Raw genomic sequence first — 22,721 nt, forward strand, 5'->3', positions numbered from 1 at the left:
GTGTGTGTGTGTGTGTGTGTGTGTGTGTGTGTGTGTGTGTGTGTGTGTGTGTGTGTGTGTGTGTGTGTGTGTGTGCGCGCGTGTGCGGGGGGGGGCGATATGCATGACAACAATGACTCAGACGTGAGAGGAGACAGCTGAATTGACGTTTCGGCCGCGGGACCGGCCTTCGAGAGAAAAAAAAAAGTGCGAAAGGGTTAGCAGCGCCATATATTTTGGCGGTGATGTCTGTATCAAAGTGTATTTTCCAGCGCTTTTGTTATTGCCTGACGAGGCACCTGTGAATTTATGAATTAGAAACGATTCCCTGACTTCTCGGTCATGGCGTGATCTAAATCCACATTCCAAAACTCTAGATTTTGCTCTTGCTCATCATCGCTTCGTGCGTGCTGTGCGTATAAGAGCAGTGGTATGCGAGGATGACTTCAGCTTTTTCTTGTTTTCACCAGGCACTCTGCCGGAGTCGATGCGTTTTGCCGGCCTGCGTAATTTTGTCATGTCAACATTTCTTATCACAAATATAAAATAACTTAATTTTTTAACCACAGATGCATCCAACGGATTAGGGTGTGTTGTTCTTATGGTTGTAGTGAAGGTGCTGACATTTTTTTCTGTTCAGCAGGTTCAGCCGCAGGTTAAGTACCGCATCACGAGACGGCGCGCTCTCTATGGAACTGTTATGTCGTGCAGAGGATGAAATTACAGAACTCGGAGACCTTGCGAAGTGCGTCGTCTCCCTGAAAGCGTGCGATAGAAGCAAGGAAAAATCAGCGGTGGCGAAACGCCGGCCTCCTGAGGCGGTCATACACTCGCTCTTATGGAGACTCTCTCGACTCAGCATGTCTCTTCTCTTGTAAGCAAAGCACGCTAGAAGCGACGAGGCCGGCTTCGCTCTGAGCGGATGAGCACGGAAGCACGCGATGAGCAGGCGAGTGCACGGAAGGAGAGCAGTTTTCAGCAGCGCCGAGGGTGTGTTGTGCAGTGAAGTGGCAGTGCGGGGCAACCGTCACCAGTGCTGTGGCGCGCAACTTCAACGACTTTTTTCTCGTATTAAGCAAAAAATACCTCGGTAAAATTGCTAGGCGAAGTTAAGCAGCACCACGCACTTTTCTGAAATTTCGAAATTTTTTTCTGAACGTCATTCAGCTCAACTTTAGATAAAGATTTTTTTTTTGTGGTACATGTAAGGGAGAGCAAATTAAAAGTTTTATATTTCTCGTGAATTTTTCGTGCAGTTTTTTTTAATTAGAAAAATGAAACGCCTTGAGCTAAAAAACAGATTCAAAAAGCCGGAAAACTCTGTATCGACAATTTCTTGATGCATAATACAAAAGTACAACTTCTATACATTGTTCATAAAGAAGTGTCTGTGTTAAAAAGAAATAACAGTTTGTTTCTAAGTTTTTTACGGAGACCGAGTTTGGCACTTGTCTAGAAAATTCAAAGAGCTGTCACTTCACGGGACAACTTTTTCCCGAGATATAGCAGGTGTTTTTGGGAAGACGTTAAGCAATTTTCAAAAATAGGCTTTTTGGTGTAAAAATATGGCTTTTGCGGCATAGTATTAGCAATGCTGGTGGACACCGGAAAGCTGGTGAATTTTCTTAAGTAGTAAGCTGGTTAAATAATTTCTGATAATTATCTTTTTAACTATCACAGCTAAGCAACTGGCTGCAACTAGAGACTTGTAGCCGATCGTTAGTAATAGCCATATCACTTTTTAAAATTTCGAAAACACATTACCCTCGCCGCTGTGGCTCAACAAATTTTGGCTACATCGCGCCAAAATACATGCGCTTTCGAAAAGCATGCAGGCAAAAGCAACCCCTTCAGTGGAAGTAATTAACTAGCCAAAGAAGCCAAATATTGTCGAGCCACATCAGCGAGGGTAATCGCGTTTTCTAAATCCTAAAAAGATGATGTGGCTATTACTGACGCCCGGCTACAAATATCTAATTTCAGCTAGGCGCATACCTTTAATAGTTAAAAAGTTAATTATTAAAAACAAGTTAACCAGCTTATTGCGTAAAATGATTCGCCGGTTTTCTGGTGTCAGCCAGCACTGGTAGTAAGTACTATGCTGAAAACCTATTTTTGAGAGTTACTTAGTCTTACCTGAAACAGCTGGTATTGAGGGAAATTGCTTTAGAAGCTTCAGTAAAAGGCCGCAGGTTTTTCTTTAAATAAATCGAAGAGGGTCGAGCTTCGAGTCTGGCGTGTTTGGCATGGACCGAACCAGATGCGAAACGAAGGCCGTCTCTTCACAAGACAACGCCCACTAAATTAGCCTGGGCTCGCCCCCCGGCCACAGCGAAGCGCAGTCTGACACCGTCTCGTGGCCTCGCAGGTGCTGTTCGTGTGCAGGGGCGTCGGGGTGACGATTCCGATGCGGCCTCCAGGTAAGGGCCTTGGCTTGGCCGCAAGTTTTCTATGGTTTTCCAGCTCAAGTTATCCAGCTAAACTGTGCTACTATAGTTGGGCCGCACATTTCGCACTTTTTGCTCCCTCGAGTGCAAAGAATGTGCAACTGCATCCTTAAATACCGCGCTGTACGATCGGAGTCAGTCCGTGGGTAGTGCGCTGGCTTCGCCCACCACCAGTGGTGAACGTCCCCGTGATTTGCAGCCTAACGGTCCAAGCGCTGCTCGGAGCGCAAAGTAAGCTGGCAAGCGAGGGGGGGGGGGGGGGGGGGGGCAGAGAAATGATGTGCATCACAGGGTAAGACGACAGACGCTGTTCAGCGTGCCAGGGCGTACTGGCGTCCAAAAAGAATTGTAAGCCTAATCTGCATGCGGTTGGATGTTGGAGACAGGGGCACCGCTTTAGCCCCGCAATCTACGTGCTCGGATGTGGAGCGAGCTGTCGGTCCGAAATCAAGTACAAATTGTGAGCCACTTAGACGAGCACGAATTCCTTGTCATGTGTTAGTTTTGGCACTTTTCGCGCCAGCCGTGGCCTAGTAGTTTGGTCGTCCGCCTCGGCTGCGGGAGGTGGCAGGTTCGAAACCCACCGACGGGTACCCACCGAATGGGTACAGGCACACCCCGACCTGGCGACCGGTTCTTCCGTGGGGTGCAATCCTGGGAGAGGCTCCGTATATCCCGCTTCGCTCTTCGGAGCACCCATTCTGTTTCGAATAGCAAGAAATTGCAGAGACCGTTGATATTGAAGCACTCTCCTGCCGAATGTGCCGTTAAAAGGTTTTGAACGCACAGCCCGTTCGCATGAGGTCGTGCTCGCATTTTTCAGCTGGTCTGCGCTCTGATCTAATTTCCGATAGCTGTTTTAAAGTATTATGTCGAAATCTTGAAGTTCTCATTTTTACTCAGATAAGATATACACAAAAAATAGGAGAAGGAGCCAAACACTGAAAGCGCTGCGGACTGCCCAGCTGGACGCTTCATTTTCCAAACTTGCCGTCTCACGCCTTAAGTCCACAGAAAGCGCACACTGGTATGAGAAAATATATCGTTGCCATTAGCGACCTTGAGAGGCATACACAGGTCGCTTAAGACACCCTGGCTGCATGCAGTGCCCTGATAGACCGGTATATGGGTGTATTTTCCAAGCGTTTTCTCCCTTGCGAAGCCGAGCATCAGTGAGGTTGCGGTGGTGCCCGTAAGAAAAAAAAAACGCTTTAGTGTTCGACGGTTCAATTATTCGACCTCCAGGTCAAGAAAAAAAGATTGCTGGCATGTGCGCTTTAGGCAATGAGTTGGCATTCATAAAGGTATAAATATGTGTTTTTGTGAACAAAGTCAGTCGCGAGAATGCGCACGTCCTTGTGCCCTTCTCGTCCGTGTCTTTTTCAGCGATTTTTCTTCGCTTAAGTTAAACCCGAAAAGGATAAAAAGCATTCGTGCAATTTGAGGACTGTGTGTCGCTGGCAACAATAGTATTATGCCTGTTGCAGTGTTTTGTAGCCAGGCCTGACTCTTTGTTGTGCAAAATAAGTTGTATAATTAAAGTTTCCACATTTCTGGTGGATGATACTGCTCTGACGTCGCGTTGGAGCTGCAAGCGCTCTGCGTCCGCGAGTGGACGCAGCCGCTGCGGCCCTCCAAGAGGTGCGCGCCGCATGCTCCGTCGGCTCGACAGACGACTCGGTGGCCGTCGCGGCCACCGGTGCAGCGGCGCTCAGTTGGCCTTTGACCATTGATTCAAGGGCCTTCAAAATGGCTGCCGTGTGGCAGGGGTATTACTCTCTTCATAGACCTGATGTTTTCTCTTTAATTATCCAAACGTGCGCAACGCCAGGCATACGAACTCAGCGCCCTTTACGAGCTCCGTTAGGACAGACGAGAACGCATAAATGCCCTCAGCAGCCACCAGTTTGGCTGTTCTCTTTCCTTTTCTCCTTCATTTGAAAGTTCTAAAGCCTAATGCCAGGAGCCGGAAACATTACTTTGTTTGCCAGTACCCGCAGCTTTCAGGAAGTGTCAACAAATTAACTGCGTATTTTTTCAGCACGTACGTACGTACGGATTGCAGGATTTTAAAGCAGGCGTATTTTAGCGATATTACGCCTGTGAAAATATGCTGCAACAATATTTTTACGTAACGCTGCCGATTGAAAAGTTTCATCTTTTCAAAGTTGACATCAACGGCGGCATAGTGGCCTCAGCGTCGTTTGTTGGAAGTCAATTCCGGTCGTTCCACGTTCGATGCTGGAGATCCGTAGCGGCGTAAATATGGCCTCGGGATATTTTTGCGCCCTTGCCAGCCAGCAGCTACGATGGTCCATCCGCGGCCATTCCCTCTCCCCGGAAGGGGCAGCGCTGCATGCCCGGCGGGGGAATCGCGGCCGCTGGCCACACCTCCGTAATGACGGCTGCTGAGCTTCCTCGCGTGACCCAGTAGGCGTGACGCCGCACATGAAGCGCCAGCTCTGCTGCTGCTGCTGCTGCTTCTGCTGCTGCCTTCTCTCGTTTTGTTGTCATGTCCAACGATATTCTACTTCGGACACAGCGTAACCCTGCCAACTACCCCCTCCCCTCCTTTTTTTTTTACTTTTTGGAAATCGACTGCCTGCATCGGCTGAAAATGATGCTTGCTTTTTAAAAAGAAAAAAACACCGGGCCGGAAGATATAAAGGCTGCGCGCTGTTAACCCTCACTTTGAAGCGAGGCAGTTGCTTCAGAACAGAAGACAAGCATCGCAGTTCCCGCGATTCAAATATGGCTGGCGCCACTGAGTGCCGTGAAAGCCGGGGGCTGCTTCAATACCGTCAGCCGGTTCCTGAATTCAGCAGTTCCCTTCGACGACGAACGCCATCGGTAGATCGGGTGGATTGAGCAGCCACGGGGCATACAAGGTCACCAAAGAACCCATGCAGCACAAAGTGGCGTATGAAATGTGGGCCGCTGTCAGTCCGATGTGGGCTCCGATAGAAGCCGATGTTGGTTTTGCAGCACGGGTCAGCATCGGCCCAAGGTTGCCATCGGTCCTATTTTGAGCCGGTGTAGGCAACCCATTGGGGGCGACGTCGGTTTTGCAAGTGGGGCCTGCAGCATAGCAATGTCGGCAGCCCACTGGGTTCCTGTCGGTCTTGCATTCTCTCCTCGCGTAGCTGAAGGGATCGATGCAGGTTGGGCGTGGGAATGCGGGCTCGGATAGTCCTTCGAATACCGATATGGGGCCGATGGCGGCCTGACGTTGGCAAGCCCGCCTTAGGCTTGCCCACGTATTCCCTACAGGGGGGGGGGGGGGGGGGGGGGGGTTGCAAGAGCTGCTTCAAGTATACCCACGGTGCACGCGCAGGGTCAACCTGATGCGCCGCCTGGGCAAATATTTTTTTTTAAAAAACCTCTAAACGGCTCGTACTAGACTGGCAACGCTGTTTCAGACTCGGCAGCTCGACTCACCTGCTCATGAGTCGGCGCGATGCAGCTGATTCGGACTGTGTTTCCAATTAACGCAGTCAGCGCGATGCAGCTGATTCTGACTGTGTTTCCAATTAACGCAGTCAGACGTTAGCTGTATTAAAAGTAAATTTCGCTTGAACAATCGGAGCAAAACGCAACGCCAATTCCCAGCATCACTGAGCGAAAAGAGACAGCTGAAAGTGTTAATGGCAGTCAAACCGGGAGATGCTCCTCTGAAAACCCGGGCCCCCTTCTCCCCTCTGTGCGGAGAAGTTCCAGCTATGCTTGTACCGTTTTCTGACATACTGGGGGCTACGTAAGGAAGCCGCCTCGGGACGAGTTAAGCGATAAAATAACTACACTAAAAATTTCGACTTGATTAACACCGCAAATTAAAAATAAAAAGAAATATAAACATTCCTCTGTGCCCCTTGGTTTCAGTGACTGCTGGCTTCCTTCATGCATGTCATAACGAGACCCTCTTTTCCCTTCCCTTGTCTGCGTAACTGCTTAACGAAGGCCTCGGTTCTGGCAGTCTTGATGTCATATAGGTAGCTTAAGAGGGTTCTCGCACAGTTTCCGCCCTCGCCGTTCGATAACATTTCACGTGATACTCGCGGTATTACAGGATGTACTATGTCCGTCGCTATCGACTCGGGTGGCGCGGGTGAACACTCTCGAGGTTAGGTTACATGCAAAACATAAAATACCCCCCCCCCCCCCCCCCCCGAGTAGAAGATTGGACAACCGTCGCCTGAGCTCAGTTGGTAGAGCACTGGACGCGTAATTCGGAGGTAGTGGCTTCGGATCCCACCGGCGCAATGTGGTTATTTTTTTTCTGCTGCTTTCAGTTATTATTAAGGGATAAAATAATTACACTAAAGATTTCTAATTTATCATCCCCTCAATTTAATAATAAAGCAAGTGGAATATCACCTTTGGTTACGGTGATTGCTAGCTTCCTTCATGTATCTGATCAAGACGTTCACCGGGGAAATGAAAACATTTCAGTCCTACGAATCTTCGGTATTCGTGTGTTGAACGGTAAATATGAGTTTTTTGCACCAAAACGTACTTTTAAACACGTATGAAGATAGGTTCTGGAACTATAATGGCAGTCTGACACCTACTGAATTTGAGCTCTAGCTGGTACTGTTTAGTGTAAATTGGAAAACGCGGCTTTCAAGGCGGAGCTAGCAGTATTATCAAAAGCTTAGCAATAAAACGCAAGATAAGTGATATGAGGAATTGCAAGATGGAACGCATTGAAGAAGCGCTAAAGCGCGCAGTAATCCTGTAGATAGCAGGAAACTAGGCTCTGGAGTATATAAGCCAGATATTCGTAGTAAAAGAGTAACATTGCAACGTCATTAACTTAAAGGGTAAGATAGTTAGGGTGGAAGGAGAGCTATTTACTATATAGGGTGTGCTAATACACGACATCTTCGAATTTCGGATAAATTCGGTTCCACGGCCTATAGGTGGCACGCACAAAAATCCAATATGGCTGCCGGCGCGCTGATAAACCACCACCGTCTTGAGTGCGTGCTCGTGTGTGTATATCTGTGCACTGTGCATTTGATCATCAAGCACACGAGTACGTTTAATGATGCCGCTGCCAGCTGGGCGTCGTTGTCTTTAGTCGCCGTATTAAGGCATGTTGGAGTGGCTGAGACGGGAGTCCGGTGTCTGGTAACAAAGCGAAGAGATTCTTAATGCTGGACGCCTAATCTGCTCCGGTATTAAAACGTGCACGACTGTATGCGTCAGTCTGCAATGGGTTTTTCTACAGACATCTCACGTGCAACAAATGCCGCATGAAGTTTGTGCACCATTCCGTAATGGTATGTGGAATATATTTGCTCTTCGCCGACGAGTTGGAGGCCCCGTGTCAGAAAAAAAAACGCCGCTTTCTTGCAACTGTCATTCGCGCTTTGTCGAAATGTTGCATGCGCGTGTCCCCATCGTACGGCGCGGGTATTGAGGGCAGAAAAGGCTGCATGACGCAAAATAAATACATTCATAAGTGCTTCCAACGGAAATTTTGTTGGTTTGTAGAAGCGAATTTCGTTTTTATTCTTGTAACGATGCTCTTTTGTCGGTGGTCATGTGTCCTGAGAGGTAGGCACCGTGAAGAGACTGCAGTCTTCTTCAGTCTCTTTAACGGGCGTCCATGCCAGTGGATCTGTGAAACATGACATGAATTAGACAACTCTAATACCCCTGTCACCAGGGCTCCACAAAGGTCTTTGAGAATCAGGCCCCCATGTCCAAAGGCGTAAGGAGTGCAGCTACATGGCACAAATGTTGCGCCTTTGCTGCTAAGGGCCTTGGAGGCGAAGGCGCCCGTCAGAGACCTTCGGAGTCCTAAGGCGCGGCCTTCGAGAACCTGCGATCGCAGCTGTTTAAACACCTCCATTTCTCTTCGCCACTGCTCAAGCTAGGTCTACTGTGAAGGTGCAACGGTTTTGGAGAGGTGGCCCCAATTAAACCATGTATTTAAGTGCGTTGGTCGACAAAACGGGTTTCCTTATATAAAATTTCTCGCTTGGGGGCAAGGGCCCCCTTAAATCCGCCCCTGCATTCGGTGTTAACCCGCCACGGTGGCTCAGTGGTTAAGGCGCTCGTCTGCTGAGCCGGAGTACCCGGGTTCGAACCCGGCCGCGGCCGCCGCGTTTCGATGGGGGCAAAACGCAAAAGGCGCCCTTGTGCTGTGCGATGTATAAGTGCGCGTTAAAGATCCCCAGGTGGTTGAAATTATTCCGGAGACCTACACTACGGCACCTCTTCTTTCAATCCCTCTTTTATCCCTTCCCTTACGGCGCGGTTCGGGTGCCCACCGAGAGATAAGTGAGACAGTTACGGCGTCATTTCCTTTCCTCAAAAATAATTAAAACCAATTCGGTGTTATTACTTCCAACTTAACCATTTTTCAGACATAAGGCAGTCATTTATATCAGTGTTCACTTTTGTAATGCGGCGTAAAAAACTCTTTTGGTTACCATGTATATATACTAGCCTATAAAAAGGCGATATGAAAGACCTGAAAAACGGGTACGTATACGGGATGCGGTGCCGTTATGGTGTCTGAACGTCGGCTCGCCGTAGTGTAGGGCTCCGTATTCTCGACCTGGTGGTTCTCAAGGTGCACTGACATGGGAGTAGTCATCCACGTCTAACCTTCTCCCTCCTCGCCCGCTCACTGCGGTCCTCCATGCTTGAGGGAACAAAGGGAGGGACGACAACACGCGTACACTCAGATATGCCATAGATTGCTCTTGCAAATAATACACATAGCTATAAAACATCAACTAGGCATTCCTCGGGACGAGAAGGCCATAAGAAGGGCCTCCGCGGCGGGTGTCTACAAGAAGCATTCAGCGCGCTAAGGTGGGAAGAGTTAGCGATGAGCGCAGCGGTGGCCTAGTCGGCTGAGCACCTGCCGTATATGGTAGAATTACTTTTAAAAGTAATTAAAACACATTGCTAATTACATTCCTGAAAACGCAAAAATGTAATTGAATTAAATTGCCAGTTACTCCTCACAATAAGTAATGGCATTACAATTACTTCTGAAAGTAATGCAATTACCTTTAAATAACTTCTTAGTAAACAGAGTCAAAGAAATACCAACTTCTCTCGACGCGCACATTCCTTGGTCTTCTCGACAAATTCCGTCCCAGCCAACTACTCCTCCATCCCTTTTCATTCCTTCAGCACGGGTCATTGCAAAGATAAGGCAACACCAACAAAACAAATAAAAGGAACAGTGGCCCAACACTCGTCACGAGCGGCCATTTGAACTACCGAGGCAGCTTATTTATTGCCTGGGTGGTCCCGAGAATAGACCTCGGCCGCTTACGCTGGGTAATGTCTACGTCATGCGCATACGCACCTTGGCGACGAGTGCACCACCGCGCCCCAATCTTGGGAGTGCCTCGGTGCGCTCCTGACTAGTTCCGGCGTCCCAAACACAGCCTTGCATCTTGCTGTTTGGGCGCTGCGCGCCACGTATGGACTCTCTTGTGTTTTTCACCTATAAAGTATCTTACTACTACAGTAGGATAAAACTTTAAAAAAACAGCAGTTGTTAACACTGGGCCACGGTCCGCGGCGTACTGTCTCACTCCGCTTGCCAGTCACAAAAGTAAACGAAATCAGCTTTTAAACGTTTGACTCTATTAAACAAGGCCAGGTGTCCAAAGTTAAGAGTTCATAACTTTTTTGCTGTGATTAGCTTCTTCTTTAGATGGCAAGAGAAGTTTTAACAACGGAATACTTTTTGTCGTGGAGGAATTCTGTGCACCGGTCCTGAATATGGGCGGAGCTTCACTGCAGACTTAAGTTGTATCCGACTATAGTACTGCTGCCGGGCTGTGGCAATACTGCATGGCATCGTAATTTAGGGGAATGGATGCCGCTTTTCCCCCTTCTTGTATAAATGACCACGTTGCGGTAGTGCCCCGATCGTAACGCACGGCGAACCAGCCGAATCTCCGAGCCCGAGAGTCACGATAAATTAGCGGCAGCGGCAAACGTGGCCTCTGCGAAACCACGGAAATATCCCCTCGCCCCTTTCATTGGAGACTTTGGGAGAAAAGGAGCGGCGAGCGGGAGGTAAGGACCCAGTGTGACACTCTGCTATCGCACCTGGTCGAGTTGCTGGCGGCCAGCTTCAAAGCGGTCGCCCCGAGAACCTGCCGCCCGGTGAACCTGGACTGGAGCTGGCGCCAGCTGCACTGCAGCGCTGACACATTGAGAGGGCACGGACCAGGCTTCGAGGCGGCCACCGGGAGTAGCGCTGTGTGTCACTAGACTCCCGTAAAAGGAGCCCGGCTGTCTTCTCGCTCTCCGACCGCCCCGTCTCAATTCTAACAAGATCTCAATACACTGCAAGAAGTCCTTTCCTGCTCCAACTCCTTTCCAGGCGACCTGCGTGAATCACTACGACTCCCGCCTCCTATGCCCACGCGCAGCGACCCGACAGCAGAGAATGCCAGTGGTCTCGGAAGCAGTCCGTATACGTTGTTCTTGCCGCGCGTCATTCCTGCCTTCGAGGCGCACGAGAGGTCAAAGCTCTGACGACACAAAGAGTAGCAGTTCATTTGAATGAAAGTAATTTCGCTAGTAATTACTTTTGCTGGGGTTGCAATGTAACTCATTTCATTAATCAATCACTAGACCACAAGTAATTCAATATATAATAAATTACCGGAAAGGTAATTAAATTACATTAATATCATTACACTATTTCAATGATAGGTGTAACTTTAAGAGACCGGAAGCGGGCAGAGTGGGTGAGAGAAAAAACGCGGGTTAATGACATCCTAGTCGAAATCAAGAGAAAGAAATGGCCTTGGCCAGGGCATGTAATGCAAAGGCAAGATAACCGCTGGTCTTTAAGGGTAACGGAGTGGATTCCAAGAGAATATATAATTGGTTTTTTGGGGGGAAAGGAAATGGCGCAGTATCTGTCTCATATATCGTTGGACACCTGAACCGCGCCGTCAGGGAAGGGATAAGGGAGTGAGTGAAAGAAGAAAGGAAGAAGGAGGTGCCGTAGTGGAGGGCTTCGGAATAATTTCGACCACCTGGGGATCTTTAACGTGCACTGACATCGCACAGCACACGGGCGCCTTAGCGTTTTTCCTCCATAAAAACGCAGCCGCCGCGGTCGGGTTCGAATCCGGGAACTCCGGATCAGTAGTCGAGCGCCCTAACCACTGAGCCACCGCGGCGGGTACGTAAGCGTAGCAGGGGGCGGCAGATGGTTAGGTGGGCGGATGAGAAGTTTGCAGGCAAAGGGTGGATGCAGCTGGCAAAGGACAGCGTTAATTGGAGAGACATGGGAGAGGCCTTTGCCCTGCAGTGGGTGTAGTAAGGCTGATGATGATGATGAGTATTTCAATTACTGCCAAGTCTGGCATTCGCCTCGCATGCGGGGGTTTCGATCCCCAGCGTCTCCGGGTGCGCACCGGTGGTGCAGTCGCTACAAGCTTTGCCCTGGCTTGGCCCTCGGCCACGGAGGAAGACTATATAGGAGAGGAAGCTCCGCTGTCTGCGGCGACCAGAAAAGGTCACAAGCCCGCGGCGCCACTATCATGCTGGCGGTGCCTGGCGGCCTGGAAAGAAACTACTGCCTGTTTCGGTTGCCAAGGCAACCGGTCGAGCGTGTTGCTCCCGTTCGGCCGCGCGCGCCTGACTTCTATTGAGGGCACTCTTGCGCGCTTCTTTACCGCTGATAGCCCGAAGAGCAACTGGTGCTACGCTTCAACCATTTGAGCACAGACACCGATAAGAACTGTTGCTGTTTGACTTAAGGGCGCATAAATACAACGTCACGGCGTGCCCGCTGAAGCAAACACCCGTGTCGTCTCCTTGTCGTATGCTTTGAGCGCGCGCCGCCGGAGAGCGCGCTGGAGCCGCCTGCCCTAGTGTTCCTGTATATGGGAGCATATACAGGAACACTAGCCTGTCCGGGCGCTGCATTTTTTTTTTCGCTGCTGCTTTTACGTTGCGCCGTATGGCGCCGCCACTGCATGCGACCACGTCGGCGCATAAAATTGTGACATTACCTGATTGCCTGCGCTCGCTCGCGCTGACGGGAGTTTCACCTCCTGTATAGTCTTGCTCTGTGCGCTCGGCTTATCTGACGCCACTGACGTTGACGCCACCTTGAGTAGACGGCGAGTAGACATTGACCTTTTTTCTTGGCCAAGCCGCGCATGCGTCATGAAAATTCATCAACATCACAGTTCGCTATTAATTCGAATACATCAGCAACCTCGTATTTGACGACGACGTCATCCCGGTAAGCAAAAGGGGGATGAATTACAGTGTACGATTGTGGGTCTAAGCGCGCAAAGTGAAACGGTGGGCTTAAAAATTAGAATGAATAAAACCATATTAATTTTGAATCATTTGGCAAAATAGCAACCAGTCGCGATAGGTGCGCTTCAAGTATACCGAACTTTGAAAGATGAAGACAGAGACTACAGCAATGAACACGATTTACTTCTCCTTTGTCCTTGTCACTTGTCCAGGGCTTGTCCTCTTTCCTTCTGCAGTGCCTGCCTTCACCTGCGCTTTCAAAATTCGGTACGATATGGCAACTGGCCCAACAGACAATTTAGTGCTTCCTATAGTTAAGGTGCATCTATGTGATCCAAGTAATCACAACGGGTACAGATCATGAGAGGGAACTTGGCAGCTGAATAAAAATGGTCTGGAGCGCAATATCCTGGCATAACTCAATTATGAACAGAAGTGTATCGGTACACCTGAAAAAGAAAGTATAAAACTGATGAATCTTGCAGTAGTTAGCTATGGGGGCTTAATATGGGGTGTGAAAAATATTCTACCTGGTGTTTACGCTCTCCTGTGTGACGCACAGAACTCAGCGAAAGCTCGAAGGGCGATTACGATACTTCGTAATGCGTTATTACAGCGCAGCTGCCGTGGGGGTCCCTCCTGTTGAATGCGGAAGTTTTCCTGGTAATTTTAACGCAAAGTGAAGTATCCATGATATATTATTTAGACATTTGAAATATTTTTTCTATTTTCCAAGTTTTTTTTAAGGCATGAAGTTGAAGCGTACTTTTTTTTCGAGAGTGTTCTCCAGAGTGTTGAAGGGCCGCCTGGTGGTTTGTGAAATGAACGCCCGTACAACTTTCGATCCCCGACTTTCCCAAAATGTTCCAGATTCCAAATGGTGTCATATTACGCACATATCGCAGGTGTCGCACTGTGCCGTTCACGAAGCCATGACCTCTTTCAGGACAAGCGTTCAGAGCAGCATTATGCGAGTGCCCTCCACTCTGAGCCTACAAGACGACGAAGCGGCCACGGTAGCTGCGCATATGACTGACGATGAAGCTCCGGCCTGGATGGGCTCCGTATAAGAGCTTCCGCGGTTTAAAAAAAAAACTGAAAACAAAAAAACAAAAGCAACGCATGCAAAAACAGCGCAGCCGTTTATGAAAAGGAAATCAATAGGTGAAACATTATCAGCTAGGATTACTGCATCGGCTAGGATTAGGTCGATTAAATTGTCTGTGTAGATACGAAGAGAAGAAAAGCGTGATCGCAGGTGCCCAGCAGCCGAATGGAGTGACGATATTATGAAATATACTAGAGCATCATTGCGGCAGCTGGCGTGAAACAAAGTCGGGAGGTGATTGGTAAAGGCGTTTTTCCTGCCTTGGACAATGCTGGTGGCGATCGATACCTTTCCTTAGCTGAAAAATGCAATAGCCTTTTTTGTGAGCAAGAGGCATGTTCAGAAAATTGTATTATCTGCCCTTGTTTGCATATCACTCGAGGAGCAAAAAACCTGAGTTTTCTTGAGTTCTGTATTTGCAGCTTGCCATTGATTGGAGCAGTCTATCGGCACACGTGATACCACCGAAAACTCGTCCGAGTTATACGTCTGGGCCGCGAAAAGCAACTGTTTTTTTCATAGCTCCCACGTCCCATAAATGTTTGTGATCTTGTCTTGTTTCTTACAGAAATTGTGAGGATGAAATACACTGTAAGGGGTAGCTTAGACTATCTTTTGAGCTGGCCATGGAATTACCAACCACCAAAAGTGGACATTTGACCTCAAAAATCTGGACCTCAACCTCAAAAGAATTTGCAACCTCACTCAACCTCAACCTCATCAGTTGAGGTTGAGGTCTCCTTCGACGCCCTAACCTCTCTTTTCCTGAGGTCACTGCTGACCTCACTGAACCTCACCTCAACCTCAAATTATGAAGTTGAGGTTGGCTGCTCAACCTCAAAAAAAAAAACGAAAAACAAACAAAAAGCGATTAAGAAGTTTTTCAGTTAGCAACAGTTCTGAGAATCCTGTGAGACAGGCAAGCCAAAATGATGATAGACGATCTGTACAGACACTATTGATGTGCACGCAATAGGAGAAGCTTGTAATCTGGGATGAGCCGTCAGAGAGTTTATGGCCTGCGGGCAGGGGTGTCCCCTACGCGGTTACCACCAGTACGTTGGTGAGTACTTTATATGTGTCAATATTTGGCAACCTGCTTTATGTATACTTGTTCGTATTGAAGCCTCTCGCTCATTCATGCACGAACTGGCAATTCGCAAACATAGACCTTCTACACCATATACCAGAGATCGGGAGGAGGGGGAGGTATTAACGATGCTGTTTTTAGGCTTGAGAATAGTTACCGAATGTAAGGAAACTGGTCGTCGATGTACTTTCTAATGCCTCCGTTATGCAGACGCATATCGATATATTTCGATTTTCTAGCTCTATCCGGCATAGCGATAATGCTCTTGAGTTCTCTGTATATTGCCTTCGAAAGCACTTCACAAGCTGAGACTGTAATACATTAACAGAGGCACGTTGCGTTAAGGGCCCCGTGACACAGAAAAGCGCGTGTCGTCGGCGTCGTTGGCCGGGAGCGAAAAATCCCAGAAGCATTAATAAATAAAACCGAGTAGTAAATTGGTCGAGTTGGGGAATCGAACCAGGGCCTCGGGAGTGCGAGACGAGCTCGCTAACCACACCTTCACGCCAGCTCGATGGTTTGGAATAAACAAAGGCGCGTCTATGAATACGGTGTTGTCTTAGAAGGGTGCTTTTCCTTCACTTACGGCGCGGTTTGTGTGTCCATCGAGGTATGTGAGACAGCTAGGCGTCATTTCGTTTCCTTAAAACCAAATTTATTTTCATTTTCTTTGCCTTACGGCGTGTTTGGGGTGGAAAAAATTGAAAAATGGTTTTTGGGGAAAAGAAATGACGCGGTATCTGTCTCACATATCGGCCGACACCCGAACCGCGCCGTAAAGGCCGATTCACACGATGGACCGTTCGCCCGCGGCCCGCGCATCACGTATTCGTGCGCCACCAAATTGAGAGGCGTGCTGTCGGCCCGCGGACTGGACAACAAAGGAAATTCAAGTGCCTCTCCCCTCGCGGGAATTAGCGGCGGTCCGCGAAGATGCGCGCGCTAGCTCTGGCAACTACCGCTCTTTATAATATTTGGGCTGCCGCATTTCGCTGAGGGACGTTGAGCTGGCGCGGTGTTTTGACAAGCTACACTGCGTTCGCTACCATGACAAAGCGGTCGACGGGGCTAGCAAGACGGCCCAGGTCAATGAGGAACTGGACAAAGGGCGGCACCTGCATCATTCAATCGGAGTCATGGGTCGTATATGGGTTCCAGCACTTCGGATCTCTTTTGTATTCTTTCATATCTAGTTCTGGGTGCATGTTTTTTTAGGAAAGGGGGATCCTAATGCGACTCCTGTTCTCCTTGTTAATTTCCTCCCTTTCTTCTATAATTGGTTGTTGGTTTTTAGGGAAAGGAAATGGCGCAGTATCTGCCTCACATCTCGGCGCGATCGCCGAGTCTCCTTGAAAAACACGAGAAATACAAGCCGCAGATAAAAATAAAAGCCGTTCTCCGGTGCATTTGAGCGCGTGTGTGTGTAGGCAGACACCTGAAGGCTTCATTTAAGAATTGAGAAAGAGGTGTCGTAGTGGAGGGCTCCGGAATAATTTCGACCACCAGGGGTTCTTGAACGTGCACTGACATCGCACAGCACACGGGCGCTTTAGCGTTTCGCCTCCATCGAAACGCAGCCGCCGCGGTCGGATTCGAACCCGAGAACTCCGGATCAGTATCCGAGCGCCCTAACCTCTCAGCCACCACCAAGATGTTTCCTTTCCTTAAATTGTTCGGACAAGGCGTAGCGCCGAACGGACAATGGCATTCCGTGGATTCCCTGGCAACGCTGCAACAGGCTGTCGCGGCCTCTTAAAGACGAAGCTTATGCGTCCTTCAATTTTTGAAAGTGAAAGCTAAACTGGCCGCGAACTTGCGATTTCGCCGTCGCGTTGCTTAGACGAGGCACATGACGTCACAACGGGCGTCTCGCCGCGGATATTTCTCTCGCTCGCTCTCTAGCAATACCACCTAGGTAACTTTACAAAGCCCCCGCATGACCTCCTCGCCAAGCGTCTACGTCACTGCTAAGAGATGCAGCGCGCAGCAGGTTGACGTGGCGCCATCTGGGAGAAAACTGACTAAGCGGAAAAATTCTGTTCCCTCGATCGGATTTGGAATTATCCTGGCTTGGCTCGAACTTGGCTATTTTCTTGTCGCTTCAAATAAAACTCAAGAAAGCTCTTTTCCTATTTTTGCCACGCTTATATTAACGAGTTTATAGTTTGAAATATTGCAAAAATAAATGTCGTGTTAAGCCTTGCATCCTTGCTGTCAACTGCGGCTTTAACAATGTTTAATATCAAACTCTACTTGCGCTTGAAAGCTAATGCCAGTCCGCATCCTAAGTTGGTTGGGGACACTGAGACAACCAGTACGCACATGGTCATGGTGCTAGCTCACGTGAATGTGTCGCGTTTTCACGGAAGAGCTCAAGAACTGTGCAAGCTTTTTCATCTGCAGAGGCTTCGTTTGCGTGTTTGAACCTGCGTAGCCTCAGTTCTGAAATGCCTAGCTGCTGCTGCGCCCCAGGCTGCAGATCAAATTATGATGGTGGTCCGAGTGTTCGCGTCTACAAGTTTCCTGCCGACGAGACGCAAAGGGCAGCATGGACAAAGGCTATTTCTCGCGAAGATTTTGTGCCAATCAAGCACACTGTGGTAAGCGTCACTTTTGGTGCTGTTTTTCAGGATGCTTGCCTTAAACTTTTTGCTTCAGTAAAACTTCTTTTTAGGCTAGTTAGTGCATTTTGAACCAAGGAAAAGGAGCAGCGCAAAAGCATGCAACTACGCAAGAAAAAACAAGACACGAGCGCTGTTTTCGCGTTTTGTGCCGTGTCTTGTCCTTTCTTCTCTTGTGGTTGCATGCTTTTGCGCTGCTCCTTTTCCTTGGTCTTGTGCTTCACACGACATTTTTTTTATGGCTTGCTTCGGAGAGGGGACTTTTTCTTCACTTTCTTATTACTTCGCTTGCGGAGTTTTATTTCCCAGTTATTTCGCTTGCCGAATTTTGTAAGCCTGTCGCCCAAACCTAATGGACTTGTGGTTTTACTTTTCTTTTAGGTGTGAAAAACACTTTCAAACGAGTGACTTTGTCAGGTTTGCAACGTACACGGACGAGAACACTGGAAACGTTATCGAAGTTCCGCTGCAGCGTGTCCGCCTGAAGCTAGCTGCTGTCCCGAGTGTGTTTCCCGGCTGCCCGAAATATCTCTCTCAGCCACCATCTTCGCGAGAAGCTCCTGCAGAAAAGAAGGCCCGACTCGAGGCAGCGTCACTGCGAAAAGCGATAGAGCTTTCTGTTGCTGCTCAAGAGGAAGATCGCAGGAACAAAATTTGCAGTTTTGGGGAGCTGTGTTCTGCCCTTCTGAAGCTTAAGACTTCTGACTTCTGGACTGTGGTCACTACGCAGGCAAAGGTTTTGTTCCTGGCGCTCTCCCTCGACCAAGCTCCCGCAGTGCGTTCATCAGTGGTGGTTTTAGACGACCTGTCTGTTAAGGTGTTTCTCGGAGGGTCCCGACTCCACAATCTTGGAGACGAATGTGTGCCGTCACAAATGAAGGATTTAAGGGTGCTTGATAAAGTGCTGCAGTCTGTTGAAAAGCTGCTGAGTTGTGCTAGTGGCAGCGAAAAGGAACACCAGCTTCTCGCAACTGTGCTAATGCTCCTGGATGAGGTGAACAAGGATTATGAGCTCCAAGAACATCATGGATGGAACTTACAGGTACTGAAATTTGTGCGAAGCCAAGTCGAGCTTGTTTTGAAAAATGTGCCTCGATATCCACCAGATGTACTTGTGTTTTCAGGTCTGCTGTATACCATTTCTCCACATGCATACAGGTTCATCAGAAGCTCGCTTAAAATTAAGCTGCCGCACCCAGACACTATTCGACGACTGTGTTCGTCATATCACATGAATCCAGCACTTGAACAGCAAGATCCTTGTTTCTTGAACTATGCTAAAACTGTATTGCAAGCAATGGCCGAACATGAGCGCACTGTGACATTAATGATAGATGAGATCCATCTTCAAACCTATTTTGAGTACAAAGCAGGCTTCGTTACAGGTGCCGCAGCCAATAGTTCCGATCCGGCTAAAACAGCATATGTGTTCATGCTACAAAGCCTTTTGTCAAGTAACAAGGATGTTGTTCACATTTTGCCAGTCGCAGAGATAGATGCAAAAGCACTGCATCTATTTTTGCACAAGCTCATTACTGACCTTGAGTCACTGGGATTTAAGGTACTAGCTGTTGTTTCAGACAACAATGCTATCAATCGGAAAGCCATGACATTTTTTGCTAGCCCTCCCAAAGCCAGTATAGTTTACACACACCCAGCTGATTCCTCTCGTCCACTGTTTTTCATTTTGGACCATGTGCACCTTTTGAAGTCAATTAGGAACAATTGGCTAACCCAGAGAAGCAGTGGAAAGTGTATATATTACCCTGATCCAAGCAGCAATGACCCAAAGCCACCTATTCTTACGGCATCATTTAAATCTTTGTGTGATCTGCATGAGGCTGAGCAAAATAACCTTTTAAAGCTGGCACCAACACTCTCACTAAAAGCACTGAACCCATCAACTATGGAGCGCCAGAACGTTAAGCTTGCTCTCAGGATTTTTCAATGAATCGACAGCAGCTGCACTGCAATGTTCCGCTGTACAACATGCTAAAGGAACAGCAGATTTCATAAACACCATTTTGACATGGTGGCGAATAGTGAATGTAAAGACGCCAAGAAAAGGTGAACGCCTGCGTGATGAAATGCAGTCTCCGATTGCGTCAACAACATGTCCACAGCTTGAATTTTTGAGGAAAATACCAGAGTGGCTAGACTACTGGGCTAGCCTCAGATACGATGCTGGCCACCTGACGAAAGAAACTCACATGGCTTTTGGCCACACGAGCCACGCTCTGCATGAGATCGCTTTATACTGCCTTGAAGAGCTGGGATTTTGGTATGTGCTCCTTGGAAAATTTCAAACAGATTGCCTTGAGGATAGATTCGGGAAGTATCGCCCTGCCCCGCCGCGGTGGCTCAATGGTTAGGGCGCTCGACTACTGATCCGGAGTTCCCGTGTTCGAACCCGACCGCGGCGGCTGCGTTTTTATGGAGGAAAAACGCTAAGGCGCCCGTGTGCTGTGCGATGTCAGTGCACGTTAAAGATCCGCGGGTGGTATAAATTATTCCGGAGCCCTCCACTACGGCACCTCTTTCTTCCTTTCTTCTTTCACTCCCGCCTTTATCTGTTCCCTTACGGCACGGTTCAGGTGTCCAACAATATATGAGACAGATACTGCGCTATTTCCTTTCCCAAAAAAAAACAATTACTTAGCGCACACCAGCAAGGAGAGACGCTCTCTGACAGCTCACGGTTATGTGTGTCGTTTTGTTGTTATTTTCTAGGTGCATGATAAATACGATCAAATAATTAAAATCTATATGCAAGTAAAGCAATTACATGTTACCTGTGTGTGGTCGAGTTATTTTACGCGACTACACAGATGAATTTAGGCAGAGCTTAATAACCAGACCAGCCTCTGAAAGGTTGTTCAGAAGGAAGACGAACTGCGAGCAGTTTTAACAAGGCGGCTTTCGTTGCACTAAAGCATACGCAAATAGTGCGTGGGCCAGATGGTCTTAAGTTCATAAAGAAGCTGCTTTAAGTCAGCTCGATTTGCATCGCCCATTTGGAATCATTATCAAGGTTACCTGATCAATGCACTCGAATCTGTTCAAAATCGCGCTGCTCGCTTCATTCATTCATCGTACTCTTATGACATCAGCGTTTCCTCCTTAAAAACAGCATCCGGATTATCACCCTTGTCGCTCCGCCGTCGCATTGCCAGCCTGTCTTTATTTCACAAATTCTTCCACAGCCGTATGCACATCGCACCTTAAATTCTTCCCCCGGCACGCATATCTCATCGCACCAGCCATCACCTACAAGTTGCCCGTCCACGCTCACGCACCGTCACTTTTTCTACTTACCTCTTTCCTCGTGCAGCCGCAGACTGGAACGGCCTTCCAAACAACGTTGCCATCATCACTTGCCCATGTCTTTTCGCTGAAAATGTAAAAACTTTCCTTTTATTGTGAATCTGTGCTTTTATTTGTTGCCGCCCCTTATGTAACACCCCTCTTTTGGGGCCTTTAAGGTAATAAAATGAAATGAAATGAAACCATGAATTGTCTACTGAAATGTCATTTGCATATATGTGATACCTGTACAATGATGATTCATTCTAATGTCCTTAAAAACCAGACCACTTGTGTAGAGAGTCCTTAGCACTATAGATATTTTCGGAAAAATAAAATTCTCTTAAACAACCAGATGGTCTTCCTGTGGAGTTCTGTTTACAGTTCTGGCATATTGCAGGCCCCATTTTCTCGCAATAATAATAATAATAATAATAATAATAATAATAATAATAATAATAATAATAATAATAATAATAATAATAATAATAATAATTGGTTTTTTGGGGAAAGGAAATGGCGCAGTATCTGTCTCATAATCGTTGGACACCTGAACCGCGCCGCAAGGGAAGAGATAAAGGAGGGAGTGAAAGAAGAAAGGAAGAGAGAGGTGCCGTAGTGGAGGGCTCCGGAATAATTTCGACCACCTGGGGATCTTTAACGTGCACTGACATCGCACAGCACACGGGCGACTTAGCGTTTTTCGTCCATAAAAACGCAGCCGCCGTGGTCGGGTTCGAACCCGGGAACTCTGGATCAGTAGTCGAGCGCCCTAACCACTGAGCCACCGCGGCGGGGCATTAAAAGGTGGGGCGCAAGTGTTAAAACTGAGTTTCACTCGGCATGTCTTTCCCAATTCATTAAAAAAAAGGCCGCATTGTCCTGATCCCTAAAAAGTCCCCTTTCTCGAGATGTCCAGCAGATTGGCGCCCTATCACCTTACTAAATTCAGATTATAAAGTATTAGAAAAAATTTCTCGCCCGCCATCTACGGTCTCTTCTCCCGTCCCTCATTTCCTGCCACCAGGTTTGCTCCATCCCGGGTCGTGAAATACATAGTTTATCTTCCGTGACGCGACATATCCTACAGTATACTATACGGCGGCGAACACAGGGTTTTCTTGTTTCCCTCGATCAAGAGAAGGCGTTCGACTTTTTAGAGCATGAGTATAATAACGGTACAGTGGATGCTTTCGGTTTCCCACCTTCATTCGTGCTTCTCATTAACGAGATATGTACAGAGACATTTCAAGCACTCTGTTCCTCGACGGCTGGGAAAGTATCGCATATGATGTTTTCCGCGGCGTCCGTCAAGGTTGTCCGCTGTCCCCCCTATTGTTTGTCTTAGCATTAGAGCCTTTCCTCCTGGCAGTTAATCACCACTCTCTCATTAGAGGTCTGGCGTTGCCAGGCAGTGAGGCAGTACGCGTCACTGCTTATGCAGATGACATCTCACAGACTAGTTAGCTGGTGAACGCAGCCTGCTCAAAGCTTTAAACGTTTTTCGTGAGTATGTCGCCTTGTCGGGGGATGCTCTTAATTATTCGAAAAGTCATTACTTTTTAATGGAGTCTCCTCAGAGACGTATTACATGTGCGATACCATTTTGTAGTGGTGTGTGCAGATGCGAATTCTAAGCGTGACCTACGACTATGCTGGAATATGGGATGGTATGTGGTCTTCGGTCGTAGAGGGGATTACAGCTCGTGTGCGGAGGGCCCAGACATTTGACCTGCCTCTGCTTGAGAGGCGCTACCTTGTTCAGTCGGTCGTGCTGGGTGCCTTCTGGTACGTTTGCCACATTGTTAAACCACCCCTGCGCGTCATAAGGCGGGTGCAGACTACAGTTTCTTCCTTTTTTTTTTTGATCAGGCGGAACCGAGCTTGTGGCTCATGCTGTTCCT

General features: G+C 48.1%; 1 protein-coding gene across 1 annotated transcript in view; it reads left to right on the forward strand.

Moving 5' to 3' along the window:
• Positions 1 to 22,721, forward strand: part of LOC144125606 (uncharacterized) — a 110,660-nt gene that overhangs the window by 42,317 nt on the left and 45,622 nt on the right. The window contains exon 4 of the mRNA XM_077659172.1: positions 2,348 to 2,399. Coding sequence (XP_077515298.1) covers positions 2,348 to 2,399 — 52 coding nt within the window. The remainder of the gene's footprint in view (positions 1 to 2,347; positions 2,400 to 22,721) is intronic.

The sequence above is a fragment of the Amblyomma americanum genome, chromosome 1, assembly GCF_052857255.1.
Source record: "Amblyomma americanum isolate KBUSLIRL-KWMA chromosome 1, ASM5285725v1, whole genome shotgun sequence".
NCBI lineage: Eukaryota > Metazoa > Arthropoda > Arachnida > Ixodida > Ixodidae > Amblyomma > Amblyomma americanum.